The sequence below is a fragment of the Nematostella vectensis genome, chromosome 8 (assembly GCF_932526225.1).
Source record: "Nematostella vectensis chromosome 8, jaNemVect1.1, whole genome shotgun sequence".
Taxonomy (NCBI): domain Eukaryota; kingdom Metazoa; phylum Cnidaria; class Anthozoa; order Actiniaria; family Edwardsiidae; genus Nematostella; species Nematostella vectensis.
The window spans coordinates 2,892,215-2,910,847 of NC_064041.1; the positions used below are offsets into that span (position 1 = coordinate 2,892,215).

Below are 18,633 nucleotides of genomic sequence, written 5' to 3' on the forward strand. Positions count from 1 at the left end.
TTACACCCCTTGCTGATTTAGTGTCCATAATATAACACCCCCTTGCTGATATAGTGTTGATAATATCCATGATCCCCACAATCGACCCCATGAACGCCACCATCATAATCATCATCATGGGCATCATACGCCCCCATCACACTGCCCGCCACCTCACTGCCTATCATCTCATTGCCCGCCACCAATGCAACACTACCCGCTCCCACATGGGGCTACCATCCCCAAGCACCCTACCCTGGACATTCACCACAATCGGGACAGCCCTACTATCCAGGCAGCCAGCCCCCTCCCCCTAGGGATGCATACCCTCCCCCTGACGGGGCATACCCACAAGCTGGGAGTGTATACCCATCCGCACCTGGTGCCTCTGGGGGATACCCTGGATATGGGGCCCAGCCACCCCCTAACAGGTAAGTGAAGTCATCTAAAACAGTTTTGTGTTAAGTTATCTTTATTATAGAACACTGTCACATACACATTTACATACAACCTTTGTACTTAAGTGTCACTATGAATATATGCATTGGGATCCTGATTTAGTGTTTATAATATTGCACCCCTTGCTGATTTAGTAGGCATTATAACACCCCTTACTGATATGGTGTCCATAATATAACACCCAATTGCTGATAGTGTCCATAATATAACACCCCCTTGCTGATAGTGTCCATAATATAACACCCCTTGCTGATTTAATGTCCATAATATAACACCCAATTGCTGATATAGTGTCTATAATATAACACCCCTTGCTGATATAGTGTCCATAATATAACACCCCTTACTGATATGGTGTCCATGATATAACACCCCTTGCTGATATGGTGTCCATAATATAACACCCCTTGCTGATATGGTGTCCATGATATAACACCCCCTTGCTGATAGTGTCTATAATATAACACCCCTTGCTGATATAGTGTCCATAATATAACACCCCTTACTGATATAGTGTCCATAATATAACACCCCTTACTGATATGGTGTCCATGATATAACACCCCTTGCTGATTTAGTGTCCATAATATAACACCCCTTACTGATATGGTGTCCATGATATAACACCCCTTACTGATATGGTGTCCATGATATAACACCCCTTACTGATATGGTGTCCATAATATAACACCCCTTACTGATATGGTATCCATAATATAACACCCCTTACTGATATGGTATCCATAATATAACACCCCTTGCTGATATGGTATCCATAATATAACACCCCTTACTGATATGGTGTCCATGATATAACACCCCTTACTGATATGGTGTCCATGATATAACACCCCTTACTGATATGGTGTCCATAATATAACACCCCTTACTGATATAGTGTCCATAATATAACACCCCTTGCTGATTTAGTGTCCATAATATAACACCCCCTTAATGATATGGTGTCCATAATATAACACCCAATTGCTGATTTAGTGTCCATAATATAACACCCCCTTGCTGATATAGTGTTGATAATATAACACCCCCTTGCTGATTTAGTGTCCATAATATAAAACCCAATTGCTGATTTAGTGTCCATAATATAACACCCCCTTGCTGATATAGTGTCTATAATATAACACCCAATTGCTGATTTAGTGTCCATAATATAACACCCCCTTGCTGATTTAGTGTCCATAATATAAAACCCAATTGCTGATTTAGTGTCCATAATATAACACCCCCTTGCTGATTTAGTGTCTATAATATAACACCCAATTGCTGATTTAGTGTCCATAATATAACACCCAATTGTTGATTTAGTGTCCATAATATAAAACCCAATTGCTGATTTAGTACGCATTATTACACCCCTTGCTGATTTAGTGCCCAAAATATAACACCCCCTTGCTGATTTAGTGTCCATAATATAACACCCAATTGCTGATTTAGTGTCCATAATATAACACCCAATTGCTCATATAGTGCCCATAATATAACACCTTCTTGCTGATTTAGTGTCCATAATATAACAACACCCCCTTGTGATTTAGTGTCCATAATATAACACCCAATTGCTGATTTAGTGTCCATAATATAACACCCCCTTGCTGATATAGTGTCCATAATATAACACCGGGTCGCACGGACCGTTTTTCCAAATTCGTCTCAGCGCAATTTGCTGGGGATTTAATGTTATTATGAATTATGTATGGTGTAATGTATTTTGTAGTTAGCTGACCCTACCGGTAATTCAGTTGTAAAAGAACTGCAAACGGTTGAAATAAACGAGCATTATTATTATTATTATTATTATTACCCCCTTTCTGATTTAGTGTCCATAATATAACACCCAATTGCTGATTTAGTGTCCATAATATAACACCCCATTGCTGATATAGTGTCCATAATATAACACCCCCTTGCTGATTTAGTACCCATAATATAACACCCAATTGCTGATTTAGTGTCCATAATATAGCACCCCTTTGCTGATTTAGTGTTCATAATATAACACCCCTTTGCTGATTTAGTGTCCATAATATAACACCCAATTGCTGATTTAGTGTCCATAATATAACACCCCTTTGCTGATTTAGTGTCCATAATATAACACCCCATTGCTGATTTAGTGTCCATAATATAACACCCAATTGCTGATTTAGTGTCCATAATATAACACCCCTTTGCTGATTTAGTGTCCATAATATAACACCCAATTGCTGATATAGTGTCCATAATATAACACCCCCTTTCTGATTTAGCGTCCATAATATAACACCCAATTGCTGATTTAGTGTCCATAATATAACACCCCATTGCTGATTTAGTGTCCATAATTAAACACCCCCTTGCTGATTTAGTGTCCATAATATAACACCCCTTGCTGATTTAGTGTTTATAATATAACACCCCTTGCTGAATTAGTGTCCATAATATAACACCCAATTGCTGGTTTAGTGTCCATAATATAACACCCAATTGCTGATTTAGTGTCCATAATATAACACCCCCTTGCTGATTTGGTGTCCATAATATAACACCCCCTTACTGATATAGTGTCCATAATATAACACCCCATTACTGGTATAGTGTCCATAATATAACACCCAATTGCTGATTTAGTACGCATTATTACACCCCTTGCTGATATAGTGCCCATAATATAACACCCCCTTGCTGATAGTGTCTATAATATAACACCCCTTGCTGATATAGTATCCATAATATAACACCCCTTACTGATATGGTATCCATAATATAACACCCCTTGCTGATATGGTATCCATAATATAACACCCCTTACTGATATGGTGTCCATGATATAACACCCCTTACTGATATGGTGTCCATGATATAACACCCCTTACTGATATGGTGTCCATAATATAACACCCCTTACTGATATAGTGTCCATAATATAACACCCCTTGCTGATTTAGTGTCCATAATATAACACCCCCTTAATGATATGGTGTCCATAATATAACACCCAATTGCTGATTTAGTGTCCATAATATAACACCCCCTTGCTGATATAGTGTTGATAATATAACACCCCCTTGCTGATTTAGTGTCCATAATATAAAACCCAATTGCTGATTTAGTGTCCATAATATAACACCCCCTTGCTGATATAGTGTCTATAATATAACACCCAATTGCTGATTTAGTGTCCATAATATAACACCCCCTTGCTGATTTAGTGTCCATAATATAAAACCCAATTGCTGATTTAGTGTCCATAATATAACACCCCCTTGCTGATTTAGTGTCTATAATATAACACCCAATTGCTGATTTAGTGTCCATAATATAACACCCAATTGTTGATTTAGTGTCCATAATATAAAACCCAATTGCTGATTTAGTACGCATTATTACACCCCTTGCTGATTTAGTGCCCAAAATATAACACCCCCTTGCTGATTTAGTGTCCATAATATAACACCCAATTGCTGATTTAGTGTCCATAATATAACACCCAATTGCTCATATAGTGCCCATAATATAACACCTTCTTGCTGATTTAGTGTCCATAATATAACAACACCCCCTTGTGATTTAGTGTCCATAATATAACACCCAATTGCTGATTTAGTGTCCATAATATAACACCCCCTTGCTGATATAGTGTCCATAATATAACACCGGGTCGCACGGACCGTTTTTCCAAATTCGTCTCAGCGCAATTTGCTGGGGATTTAATGTTATTATGAATTATGTATGGTGTAATGTATTTTGTAGTTAGCTGACCCTACCGGTAATTCAGTTGTAAAAGAACTGCAAACGGTTGAAATAAACGAGCATTATTATTATTATTATTATTACCCCCTTTCTGATTTAGTGTCCATAATATAACACCCAATTGCTGATTTAGTGTCCATAATATAACACCCCATTGCTGATATAGTGTCCATAATATAACACCCCCTTGCTGATTTAGTACCCATAATATAACACCCAATTGCTGATTTAGTGTCCATAATATAGCACCCCTTTGCTGATTTAGTGTTCATAATATAACACCCCTTTGCTGATTTAGTGTCCATAATATAACACCCAATTGCTGATTTAGTGTCCATAATATAACACCCCTTTGCTGATTTAGTGTCCATAATATAACACCCCATTGCTGATTTAGTGTCCATAATATAACACCCAATTGCTGATTTAGTGTCCATAATATAACACCCCTTTGCTGATTTAGTGTCCATAATATAACACCCAATTGCTGATATAGTGTCCATAATATAACACCCCCTTTCTGATTTAGTGTCCATAATATAACACCCAATTGCTGATTTAGTGTCCATAATATAACACCCCATTGCTGATTTAGTGTCCATAATTAAACACCCCCTTGCTGATTTAGTGTCCATAATATAACACCCCTTGCTGATTTAGTGTTTATAATATAACACCCCTTGCTGAATTAGTGTCCATAATATAACACCCAATTGCTGGTTTAGTGTCCATAATATAACACCCAATTGCTGATTTAGTGTCCATAATATAACACCCCCTTGCTGATTTGGTGTCCATAATATAACACCCCCTTACTGATATAGTGTCCATAATATAACACCCCATTACTGGTTTAGTGTCCATAATATAACACCCAATTGCTGATTTAGTGTCCATAACATAACACCCCCTTGCTGATTTAGTGTCCATAATATAACACCCCTTACTGATATGGTGTCCATGATATAACACCCCTTACTGATATGGTGTCCATGATATAACACCCCTTACTGATATGGTGTCCATAATATAACACCCCTTACTGATATGGTATCCATAATATAACACCCCTTACTGATATGGTATCCATAATATAACACCCCTTGCTGATATGGTATCCATAATATAACACCCCTTACTGATATGGTGTCCATGATATAACACCCCTTACTGATATGGTGTCCATGATATAACACCCCTTACTGATATGGTGTCCATAATATAACACCCCTTACTGATATAGTGTCCATAATATAACACCCCTTGCTGATTTAGTGTCCATAATATAACACCCCCTTAATGATATGGTGTCCATAATATAACACCCAATTGCTGATTTAGTGTCCATAATATAACACCCCCTTGCTGATATAGTGTTGATAATATAACACCCCCTTGCTGATTTAGTGTCCATAATATAAAACCCAATTGCTGATTTAGTGTCCATAATATAACACCCCCTTGCTGATATAGTGTCTATAATATAACACCCAATTGCTGATTTAGTGTCCATAATATAACACCCCCTTGCTGATTTAGTGTCCATAATATAAAACCCAATTGCTGATTTAGTGTCCATAATATAACACCCCCTTGCTGATTTAGTGTCTATAATATAACACCCAATTGCTGATTTAGTGTCCATAATATAACACCCAATTGTTGATTTAGTGTCCATAATATAAAACCCAATTGCTGATTTAGTACGCATTATTACACCCCTTGCTGATTTAGTGCCCAAAATATAACACCCCCTTGCTGATTTAGTGTCCATAATATAACACCCAATTGCTGATTTAGTGTCCATAATATAACACCCAATTGCTCATATAGTGCCCATAATATAACACCTTCTTGCTGATTTAGTGTCCATAATATAACAACACCCCCTTGTGATTTAGTGTCCATAATATAACACCCAATTGCTGATTTAGTGTCCATAATATAACACCCCCTTGCTGATATAGTGTCCATAATATAACACCGGGTCGCACGGACCGTTTTTCCAAATTCGTCTCAGCGCAATTTGCTGGGGATTTAATGTTATTATGAATTATGTATGGTGTAATGTATTTTGTAGTTAGCTGACCCTACCGGTAATTCAGTTGTAAAAGAACTGCAAACGGTTGAAATAAACGAGCATTATTATTATTATTATTATTATTACCCCCTTTCTGATTTAGTGTCCATAATATAACACCCAATTGCTGATTTAGTGTCCATAATATAACACCCCATTGCTGATATAGTGTCCATAATATAACACCCCCTTGCTGATTTAGTACCCATAATATAACACCCAATTGCTGATTTAGTGTCCATAATATAGCACCCCTTTGCTGATTTAGTGTTCATAATATAACACCCCTTTGCTGATTTAGTGTCCATAATATAACACCCAATTGCTGATTTAGTGTCCATAATATAACACCCCTTTGCTGATTTAGTGTCCATAATATAACACCCCATTGCTGATTTAGTGTCCATAATATAACACCCAATTGCTGATTTAGTGTCCATAATATAACACCCCTTTGCTGATTTAGTGTCCATAATATAACACCCAATTGCTGATATAGTGTCCATAATATAACACCCCCTTTCTGATTTAGTGTCCATAATATAACACCCAATTGCTGATTTAGTGTCCATAATATAACACCCCATTGCTGATTTAGTGTCCATAATTAAACACCCCCTTGCTGATTTAGTGTCCATAATATAACACCCCTTGCTGATTTAGTGTTTATAATATAACACCCCTTGCTGAATTAGTGTCCATAATATAACACCCAATTGCTGGTTTAGTGTCCATAATATAACACCCAATTGCTGATTTAGTGTCCATAATATAACACCCCCTTGCTGATTTGGTGTCCATAATATAACACCCCCTTACTGATATAGTGTCCATAATATAACACCCCATTACTGGTATAGTGTCCATAATATAACACCCAATTGCTGATTTAGTACGCATTATTACACCCCTTGCTGATATAGTGCCCATAATATAACACCCCCTTGCTGATAGTGTCTATAATATAACACCCCTTGCTGATATAGTATCCATAATATAACACCCCTTACTGATATGGTATCCATAATATAACACCCCTTGCTGATATGGTATCCATAATATAACACCCCTTACTGATATGGTGTCCATGATATAACACCCCTTACTGATATGGTGTCCATGATATAACACCCCTTACTGATATGGTGTCCATAATATAACACCCCTTACTGATATAGTGTCCATAATATAACACCCCTTGCTGATTTAGTGTCCATAATATAACACCCCCTTAATGATATGGTGTCCATAATATAACACCCAATTGCTGATTTAGTGTCCATAATATAACACCCCCTTGCTGATATAGTGTTGATAATATAACACCCCCTTGCTGATTTAGTGTCCATAATATAAAACCCAATTGCTGATTTAGTGTCCATAATATAACACCCCCTTGCTGATATAGTGTCTATAATATAACACCCAATTGCTGATTTAGTGTCCATAATATAACACCCCCTTGCTGATTTAGTGTCCATAATATAAAACCCAATTGCTGATTTAGTGTCCATAATATAACACCCCCTTGCTGATTTAGTGTCTATAATATAACACCCAATTGCTGATTTAGTGTCCATAATATAACACCCAATTGTTGATTTAGTGTCCATAATATAAAACCCAATTGCTGATTTAGTACGCATTATTACACCCCTTGCTGATTTAGTGCCCAAAATATAACACCCCCTTGCTGATTTAGTGTCCATAATATAACACCCAATTGCTGATTTAGTGTCCATAATATAACACCCAATTGCTCATATAGTGCCCATAATATAACACCTTCTTGCTGATTTAGTGTCCATAATATAACAACACCCCCTTGTGATTTAGTGTCCATAATATAACACCCAATTGCTGATTTAGTGTCCATAATATAACACCCCCTTGCTGATATAGTGTCCATAATATAACACCGGGTCGCACGGACCGTTTTTCCAAATTCGTCTCAGCGCAATTTGCTGGGGATTTAATGTTATTATGAATTATGTATGGTGTAATGTATTTTGTAGTTAGCTGACCCTACCGGTAATTCAGTTGTAAAAGAACTGCAAACGGTTGAAATAAACGAGCATTATTATTATTATTATTATTACCCCCTTTCTGATTTAGTGTCCATAATATAACACCCAATTGCTGATTTAGTGTCCATAATATAACACCCCATTGCTGATATAGTGTCCATAATATAACACCCCCTTGCTGATTTAGTACCCATAATATAACACCCAATTGCTGATTTAGTGTCCATAATATAGCACCCCTTTGCTGATTTAGTGTTCATAATATAACACCCCTTTGCTGATTTAGTGTCCATAATATAACACCCAATTGCTGATTTAGTGTCCATAATATAACACCCCTTTGCTGATTTAGTGTCCATAATATAACACCCCATTGCTGATTTAGTGTCCATAATATAACACCCAATTGCTGATTTAGTGTCCATAATATAACACCCCTTTGCTGATTTAGTGTCCATAATATAACACCCAATTGCTGATATAGTGTCCATAATATAACACCCCCTTTCTGATTTAGTGTCCATAATATAACACCCAATTGCTGATTTAGTGTCCATAATATAACACCCCATTGCTGATTTAGTGTCCATAATTAAACACCCCCTTGCTGATTTAGTGTCCATAATATAACACCCCTTGCTGATTTAGTGTTTATAATATAACACTCCTTGCTGAATTAGTGTCCATAATATAACACCCAATTGCTGGTTTAGTGTCCATAATATAACACCCAATTGCTGATTTAGTGTCCATAATATAACACCCCCTTGCTGATTTGGTGTCCATAATATAACACCCCCTTACTGATATAGTGTCCATAATATAACACCCCATTACTGGTATAGTGTCCATAATATAACACCCAATTGCTGATTTAGTACGCATTATTACACCCCTTGCTGATATAGTGCCCATAATATAACACCCCCTTGCTGATAGTGTCTATAATATAACACCCCTTGCTGATATAGTGTCCATAATATAACACCCCTTACTGATATGGTGTCCATAATATAACACCCCTTGCTGATATGGTATCCATAATATAACACCCCTTGCTGATATGGTGTCTATAATATAACACCCCTTGCTGATTTAGTGTCCATAATATAACACCCCTTGCTGATATAGTGTCCATAATATAACACCCCTTACTGATATGGTGTCCATAATATAACACCCCTTGCTGATATGGTATCCATAATATAACACCCCTTGCTGATATGGTGTCTATAATATAACACCCCTTGCTGATATAGTGTCCATAATATAACACCCAATTGTTGATTTAGTGTTTATAATATAAAACCCAATTGCTGATTTAGTACGCATTATTACACCCCTTGCTGATTTAGTGCCCAAAATATAACACCCCCTTGCTGATTTAGTGTCCATAATATAACACCCAATTGCTGATTTAGTGTCCATAATATACCACCCAATTGCTCATATAGTGCCCATAATATAACACCTTCTTGCTGATTTAGTGTCCATAATATAACAACACCCCCTTGTGATTTAGTGTCCATAATATAACACCCAATTGCTGATTTAGTGTCCATAATATAACACCCCCTTGCTGATATAGTGTCCATAATATAACACCCCCTTTCTGATTTAGTGTCCATAATATAACACCCCATTGCTGATATAGTGTCCATAATATAACACCCCCTTGCTGATATAGTGTCCATAATATAACACCCCCTTTCTGATTTAGTGTCCATAATATAACACCCAATTGCTGATTTAGTGTCCATAAGATAACACCCCATTGCTGATTTAGTGTCCATAATTAAACACCCCCTTGCTGATTTAGTGTCCATAATATAACACCCCTTGCTGATTTAGTGTTTATAATATAACACCCCTTGCTGAATTAGTGTCCATAATATAACACCCAATTGCTGATTTAGTGTCCATAATATAACACCCCCTTGCTGATTTAGTGTCCATAATATAACAACACCCCCTTGCTGATATAGTGTCCATAATATAACACCCCCTTTCTGATTTAGTGTCCATAATATAACACCCCATTGCTGATATAGTGTCCATAATATAACACCCCCTTGCTGATATAGTGTCCATAATATAACACCCAATTGCTGATTTAGTGTCCATAATATAACACCCCTTTCTGATTTAGTGTCCATAATATAACACCCAATTGCTGATTTAGTGTCCATAAGATAACACCCCATTGCTGATTTAGTGTCCATAATTAAACACCCCCTTGCTGATTTAGTGTCCATAATATAACACCCCTTGCTGATTTAGTGTTTATAATATAACACCCCTTGCTGAATTAGTGTCCATAATATAACACCCAATTGCTGGTTTAGTGTCCATAATATAACACCCAATTGCTGATTTAGTGTCCATAACATAACACCCCCTTGCTGATTTGGTGTCCATAATATAACACCCCCTTACTGATATAGTGTCCATAATATAACAACACCCAATTGCTGATTTAGTGTCCATAATATAACACCCAATTGCTGATTTAGTGTCCATAATATAACACCCCCTTGCTGATATAGTGTCCATAATATAACAACCCCCTTTCTGATTTAGTGTCCATAATATAACACCCAATTGCTGATTTAGTGTCCATAATATAACACCCCATTGCTGATATAGTGTCCATAATATAACACCCCCTTGCTGATTTAGTACCCATAATATAACACCCAATTGCTGATTTAGTGTCCATAATATAGCACCCCTTTGCTGATTTAGTGTTCATAATATAACACCCCTTTGCTGATTTAGTGTCCATAATATAACACCCAATTGCTGATTTAGTGTCCATAATATAACACCCCTTTGCTGATTTAGTGTCCATAATATAACACCCCATTGCTGATTTAGTGTCCATAATATAACACCCAATTGCTGATTTAGTGTCCATAATATAACACCCCTTTGCTGATTTAGTGTCCATAATATAACACCCAATTGCTGATATAGTGTCCATAATATAACACCCCCTTTCTGATTTAGTGTCCATAATATAACACCCAATTGCTGATTTAGTGTCCATAATATAACACCCCATTGCTGATTTAGTGTCCATAATTAAACACCCCCTTGCTGATTTAGTGTCCATAATATAACACCCCTTGCTGATTTAGTGTTTATAATATAACACCCCTTGCTGAATTAGTGTCCATAATATAACACCCAATTGCTGGTTTAGTGTCCATAATATAACACCCAATTGCTGATTTAGTGTCCATAATATAACACCCCCTTGCTGATTTGGTGTCCATAATATAACACCCCCTTACTGATATAGTGTCCATAATATAACACCCCATTACTGGTATAGTGTCCATAATATAACACCCAATTGCTGATTTAGTACGCATTATTACACCCCTTGCTGATATAGTGCCCATAATATAACACCCCCTTGCTGATAGTGTCTATAATATAACACCCCTTGCTGATATAGTGTCCATAATATAACACCCCTTACTGATATGGTGTCCATAATATAACACCCCTTGCTGATATGGTATCCATAATATAACACCCCTTGCTGATATGGTGTCTATAATATAACACCCCTTGCTGATTTAGTGTCCATAATATAACACCCCTTGCTGATATAGTGTCCATAATATAACACCCCTTACTGATATGGTGTCCATAATATAACACCCCTTGCTGATATGGTATCCATAATATAACACCCCTTGCTGATATGGTGTCTATAATATAACACCCCTTGCTGATATAGTGTCCATAATATAACACCCAATTGTTGATTTAGTGTTTATAATATAAAACCCAATTGCTGATTTAGTACGCATTATTACACCCCTTGCTGATTTAGTGCCCAAAATATAACACCCCCTTGCTGATTTAGTGTCCATAATATAACACCCAATTGCTGATTTAGTGTCCATAATATAACACCCAATTGCTCATATAGTGCCCATAATATAACACCTTCTTGCTGATTTAGTGTCCATAATATAACAACACCCCCTTGTGATTTAGTGTCCATAATATAACACCCAATTGCTGATTTAGTGTCCATAATATAACACCCCCTTGCTGATATAGTGTCCATAATATAACACCCCCTTTCTGATTTAGTGTCCATAATATAACACCCCATTGCTGATATAGTGTCCATAATATAACACCCCCTTGCTGATATAGTGTCCATAATATAACACCCCCTTTCTGATTTAGTGTCCATAATATAACACCCAATTGCTGATTTAGTGTCCATAAGATAACACCCCATTGCTGATTTAGTGTCCATAATTAAACACCCCCTTGCTGATTTAGTGTCCATAATATAACACCCCTTGCTGATTTAGTGTTTATAATATAACACCCCTTGCTGAATTAGTGTCCATAATATAACACCCAATTGCTGATTTAGTGTCCATAATATAACACCCCCTTGCTGATTTAGTGTCCATAATATAACAACACCCCCTTGCTGATATAGTGTCCATAATATAACACCCCCTTTCTGATTTAGTGTCCATAATATAACACCCCATTGCTGATATAGTGTCCATAATATAACACCCCCTTGCTGATATAGTGTCCATAATATAACACCCAATTGCTGATTTAGTGTCCATAATATAACACCCCTTTCTGATTTAGTGTCCATAATATAACACCCAATTGCTGATTTAGTGTCCATAAGATAACACCCCATTGCTGATTTAGTGTCCATAATTAAACACCCCCTTGCTGATTTAGTGTCCATAATATAACACCCCTTGCTGATTTAGTGTTTATAATATAACACCCCTTGCTGAATTAGTGTCCATAATATAACACCCAATTGCTGGTTTAGTGTCCATAATATAACACCCAATTGCTGATTTAGTGTCCATAACATAACACCCCCTTGCTGATTTGGTGTCCATAATATAACACCCCCTTACTGATATAGTGTCCATAATATAACACCCCATTACTGGTATAGTGTCCATAATATAACACCCAATTGCTGATTTAGTACGCATTATTACACCCCTTGCTGATATAGTGCCCATAATATAACACCCCCTTGCTGATTTAGTGTCCATAATATAACACCCCTTGCTGATTTAGTATGCATTATTACACCCCTTGCTGATTTAGTGCCATAATTTAACACCCCTTGCTGATTTAGTGTCCATAATATAACACCCAATTGCTGATTTAGTGTCCATAATATAACACCCCCTTGCTGATTTAGTGTTCATAATATAACACCCAATTGCTGATTTAGTGTCCATAATATAACACCCAATTGCTGATTTAGTGTCCATAATATAGCACCCCTTTGCTGATTTAGTGTCCATAATATAACACCCCTTTGCTGATTTAGTGTCCATAATATAACACCCAATTGCTGATTTAGTGTCCATAATATAACACCCCTTGCTGAATTAGTGCCCATAATATAACACCCCTTGCTGATTTAGTGTCCATAATATAACACCTTGCTGATTTAGTGTCCATAATATAACACCCCTTTGCTGATTTAGTGTCCATAATATAACACCCCCTTGCTGATTTAGTGTCTATAATATAACACCCAATTGCTGATTTAGTGTCCATAATATAACACCCAATTGCTGATATAGTGTCCATAATATAACACCCCCTTGCTGATTTAGTGTCCATAATATAACACCTTGCTGATTTAGTGCCCATAATATAACACCCCCTTGCTGATTTAGTGTCCATAATATAACACCCCTTTGCTGATTTAGTGTCCATAATATAACACCCCCTTGCTTATTTAGTGTCCATAATATAGCACCCCTTTGCTGATTTAGTGTCCATAATATAACACCCCATTGCTGATTTAGTGCCCATAATATAACACCCCTTGCTGATTTAGTGTTCATAATATAACACCCAATTGCTGATTTAGTGTCCATAATATAACACCCAATTGCTGATTTAGTGTCCATAATATAACACCCAATTGCTGATTTAGTGCCCATAGTATAACACCCCTTTTCTGATTTAGTGTCCATAATACTTAATTGCTGATTTAGTGCCCATAATATAACACCCCTTGCTGATTTAGTGTCATAATATAACACCCAATTGCTGATTTAGTGTCCATAATATAACACCCAATTGCTGATTTAGTGCCCATAAAATAGCACCCCTTGCTGATTTAGTGTCCATAATATAACACCCTGCTGATTTAGTGTCCATAATATAACACCCCTTGCTGATTTAGTGTCCATCATATAACACCCCCTTGCTGATTTAGTGTCCATCATATAGCACCCCATTGTTGACTTAGTGTCCATAATAACTTATAATTTTATTTAAATGTAAACAAAAGAAAGTACAAAAGAAAGATGCATGGCAGTGCTGAAGCTGTTGCAGAAGGTTCTAACGTTTAATATAACATTGGCAAAGTTTTTTTTGCAGATGAGCGAGTTAAACCTACTGACACGTTGAGTAGCAAGGGAGGGGAGGGGGCAGTACTTGGCGGTACTACAGGTGCGTAGGCCATCATAAGCAAGTAGCTCAGGTTCACAATATGAAACACCACCTCGATCATTTTACATTGTTTTAGACATCTGCCCTTCCCCCCCCCCCTTCTCCCTCCTTTGCAGATCTTACTGTTATGGGTCAAGAAAGATGCTGTACAAACAACTGCTATTACAATTATTGGCATTGAAATAATTTTTATTCAATTTAATCTTTACATAAACAAACATTTTGTGATTGCATATTTTTCTCATTTATTGTCTCAATCAAATTTTACTTTTAATAAAATATATTCTAAGGTCAATCAGATTTTGAAGAGTCTTCTAGTTTCTTTGAATACTGTTTATTATTTCAATTATAGTAAATCATATCCATCTTTCCATTTTTCCTTCCTTCATTAGCATCTGTTGAGTAAAGCAAACAAATGCATATACTCACTGACAAGATTTGAATCGCTGGGATTTATTGCTCTACCTATGAATTTACAAGTTATACTTTAACAGATTTACACAATAATCACTTTTTTAAATTCTCAAGTAAAGGAAAAGTTATTGGAAAGAAGAGGCAAGTTCAGGCATTGAGGCATGTGTGAGAGAATATGAATCATTGTCTTTTCTTGGATGTTTATAACACTGCAACCAGAATGTTTGTTTTGACCATATCACCTGCAAGATTTGCAAACTAAACGTATCTCAACAATTCTCAATACATGAATTCTTGTTTGTGATTTGTCAGAAGACAATAAACATTCCACACATACTTTGAATCTAAGGTTTTATTTTATCCACAAAACAGCATTGCAAGCTTATAGTACTTAGTTATTAGTTTAAAGAAAATAAACCTATGTATTGAATGTATGGAATCACACACAAAAAATCCTACAACAATTTTTTTCTGGCCTATGTATTGTCTTTCTTACCTCACATGTCTAGTATGGTGGTGGAGCACTTCCATAGCCAGGGTAGCCCCCTGGAGGAGGGTATCCACCATGCTCTGGGGGAGGATGAATTCCAGGCTGTGGATACCCCCCTGGGGGAAATTGACCTCCTGGCTGAGGGTACCCCCCTGGGGGAAATTGACCTCCTGGCTGAGGGTACCCCCCTGGGGGAAATTGACCTCCTGGCTGAGGGTACCCGCCTGGGGGAAATTGACCTCCTGGCTGAGGGTATCCACCTTGGGAGTGGTTTGCTTTGTATGTCTGACCATAGGGGCTGAACTGTAAAAGAATCTTTATTAGTCTCCTTCGCAGCTAATCTGACCCCTGTCACACAATATGTAACGCAACTACAATCTTCAACAAAAGTAAGTGGGACACTTCCCATACGAACAACCGCCAACCCTCTCCCCCCGATTAATATTGGTTAGAGGCGATTTTTCAGCTCAAAACACAAGCAGTAGCAAGGTGATCATTTGCCCTCCAACATTGAGAAAGGGGGAGGGAAAGTGCTCATTAGTTTTGTAACAGATTGTAGGTTGCTTAACAAGGTCAAGTAATAGTAAATCACCTGAGTTATCTAAGCAATGTCGATTAATCTATGCTTGTTACACTCCAAGTCCTCTTACCAGTAGTTTGACCTCAAACATTGCAGGCTCAGTTCCTGCATACACTGACGCAGGGGGCATCACGCTTCCCTTGCTATCAACACCGACATGTTGTCCTGGCAACATACAGGGTTCCAATGACATGAATTGATTTGGAGCCTCTCGCAAGTAGAAGTGACAGTACGTATCAAACCACTAAGTAGAAAGAAGAAAAGGTTAGGGTTTCACCGATCGTCAAGGTCATCTCTCCATTATCATCCATCGCCATCATTTTCACTATTATCAATATCATCGACACGCCCAAAGAAAAGCTTACAAGAAAGCCGATGGTGATCTTAGTGTTCTTTTAAAAAGACTGAACACAGTTGCAATTACAATTCCATAACTATAATAACCATGCAGGTTTGACGGTCTTAATCGGTCAGATAAACACATTATTTTGGTGTATTCTCATAACATTAACTGGATGGGAGGGATTAAAAAAATGCACTTTCTGGATTTGGAACAGGCTGCACCGTTTATTCAAGGTCAAAATGTATTGAGTAGGCAAACTAGATTCTATTTATAAATCTATTTCATTGAAAATGAGTGGCTGTTTAGACGGGCTGAATAAAATTGGAAGGTTTGACAATAATTTGTTACACTCTTATATACTCTCATATTTCCTTTCTTGATACCAGCTTTGTCACCGAAATCCTTGTTATCATCATCATCTGTTTTTCTTCTTTAATCGTCAGCATCATTGATGTTATCACCATCATCATCACCATATCACTAATCATCGACGCCATCACTATTCTTCTGAGCATCACCATCATGATCATGGTATCACAATAATAATCATTATTCCATGTAATTGTCATCATCATTAGGGTGATTTAGATCCACGAAGCCGGCAAGAGGACGCCGCCTCGCGCACGTTCGATTGCGCGCGCACGCTAATTTTTGCCGGCGTCTTGTCCTGAAGAGGACGTGAAAAAGCATGAAATGCCGTCCCGAACAGGGGCCGGTTCCTGAAAGGCCGATTAACTTAACCCTAGATCCGCGAATAATCCCGGGTTAAAATTCGCTAATCGTAGGTTAGCTAACCTACGGATAACTCACCGTTCCCGAAAGCCGAAAGTAATCCCCCGATTTACTAACCCTGGATTAAGCGAATGAAAAACTGGTTTGATGAGTAAAATTCACACAGGATACTCACAGTAGATCAACTCAAATATTTATCTTTGGTGATTTTATTTTCGCAGAGAAGCCCCAAAACACCTCTTCATCGCCTGTAATTACCTCCATTTCATTGCAAAAAATGTCATTTGCAGGATTCGAGTTTAGTGCGTGACACTAGCGAGACAGGTTTATTTTAATTATAAATTTCATGTAACTTTCTGTCTATCCCAGCACAATTTTCGAGCCAGCATCGCAACGAAGGTCGCATAACAAAGCGAAATGTTAGGACATTTTATCCCTACATTGTTTTTGTGTAACGTCTTATTTGTCGGCAACTACATTTTATGAAACTTTAGTTCTACTACAAAGTTTGGGAAGCCTATGTTACGCCAACTAAACCGTAGGTTAGCGAGTTAACCTCGCGAGCAGGGTTAGATTTTACCTCCAGACTAACCCAGAGTTAATGCTAATGAGCCTTTCGGGGACAGAACTAATCCAGGGGTAAAAATTTAATCATGGTTAGGGCAAATTTAACCCTGGGTTAGCGATAATCGGCTTTTCAGGAACCGGCCCCAGGACGCGACGCCGGCAAGAAAAGCGTGCGCGCGCAATCGAACGTGCGCGAGGCGGCGTCTTCTCGCCGGCGTCGTGGATCTAAATCACCCTATTTACTACTACCACGACCATCATCATTATCGTCTGCACCACACCAGAAGCTTCATCTTTACCACAAAGTATTAATAATAGTCATTATCATGACATCATCTTCACCTACAGCCTGTACATTATCACAAATATCACACTTTCATTGTCACCTACATAATCATCTATCATTCATTCATGTTTTACCTTCCCGCGGAAATATCCTTCCTCGAGACCAAGGTAGAAATGATAATCGTGACATCATCATCCTGGACATGATCATAACTATCACACTATCATCGTCACCTACATACACCACCGTCCCTATCACCCATCACTCATGTTTGTTTTACCTTCCCGCGGAGATAACCTCCCTCAAGGCCAAGGTAGAAATGGGGATGTGCAATACTGTTCAGTGCGACCACATCAGCTCCAATCTGGACGACCATAAACTGGGCTGTGGGGAAAGAAAAAAGTTGAAGAGTTCATATCAGGCATGTAGCT

The 18,633-nt window shown here is 37.6% G+C and overlaps 1 protein-coding gene and 1 long non-coding RNA gene across 5 annotated transcripts in view; one reads left to right on the plus strand and one right to left on the minus strand.

Moving 5' to 3' along the window:
• Positions 1-15,087, plus strand: LOC125570254. The gene is made up of 2 exons (XR_007312610.1): positions 1-410; positions 14,719-15,087. It is a non-coding gene; the product is annotated as an uncharacterized LOC125570254 (long non-coding RNA).
• LOC5502812 overlaps positions 14,965-18,633 on the minus strand; it is an 18,351-nt gene continuing 14,682 nt past the window's right edge. For 2 of the 4 annotated variants that reach the window (XM_048731683.1, XM_048731684.1), the window contains 4 exons: positions 18,483-18,586; positions 16,345-16,518; positions 15,701-15,997; positions 14,965-15,185 (listed from right to left, as the gene is read on the minus strand). In XM_048731683.1, the coding sequence (XP_048587640.1) occupies positions 15,710-15,997; positions 16,345-16,518; positions 18,483-18,586 (566 nt within the window). In that variant the 3' untranslated portion in view covers positions 14,965-15,185; positions 15,701-15,709. The remainder of the gene's footprint in view (positions 15,186-15,700; positions 15,998-16,344; positions 16,519-18,482; positions 18,587-18,633) is intronic. The other 2 variants (XR_007312601.1, XM_048731685.1) reach the window with 2 other exon arrangements.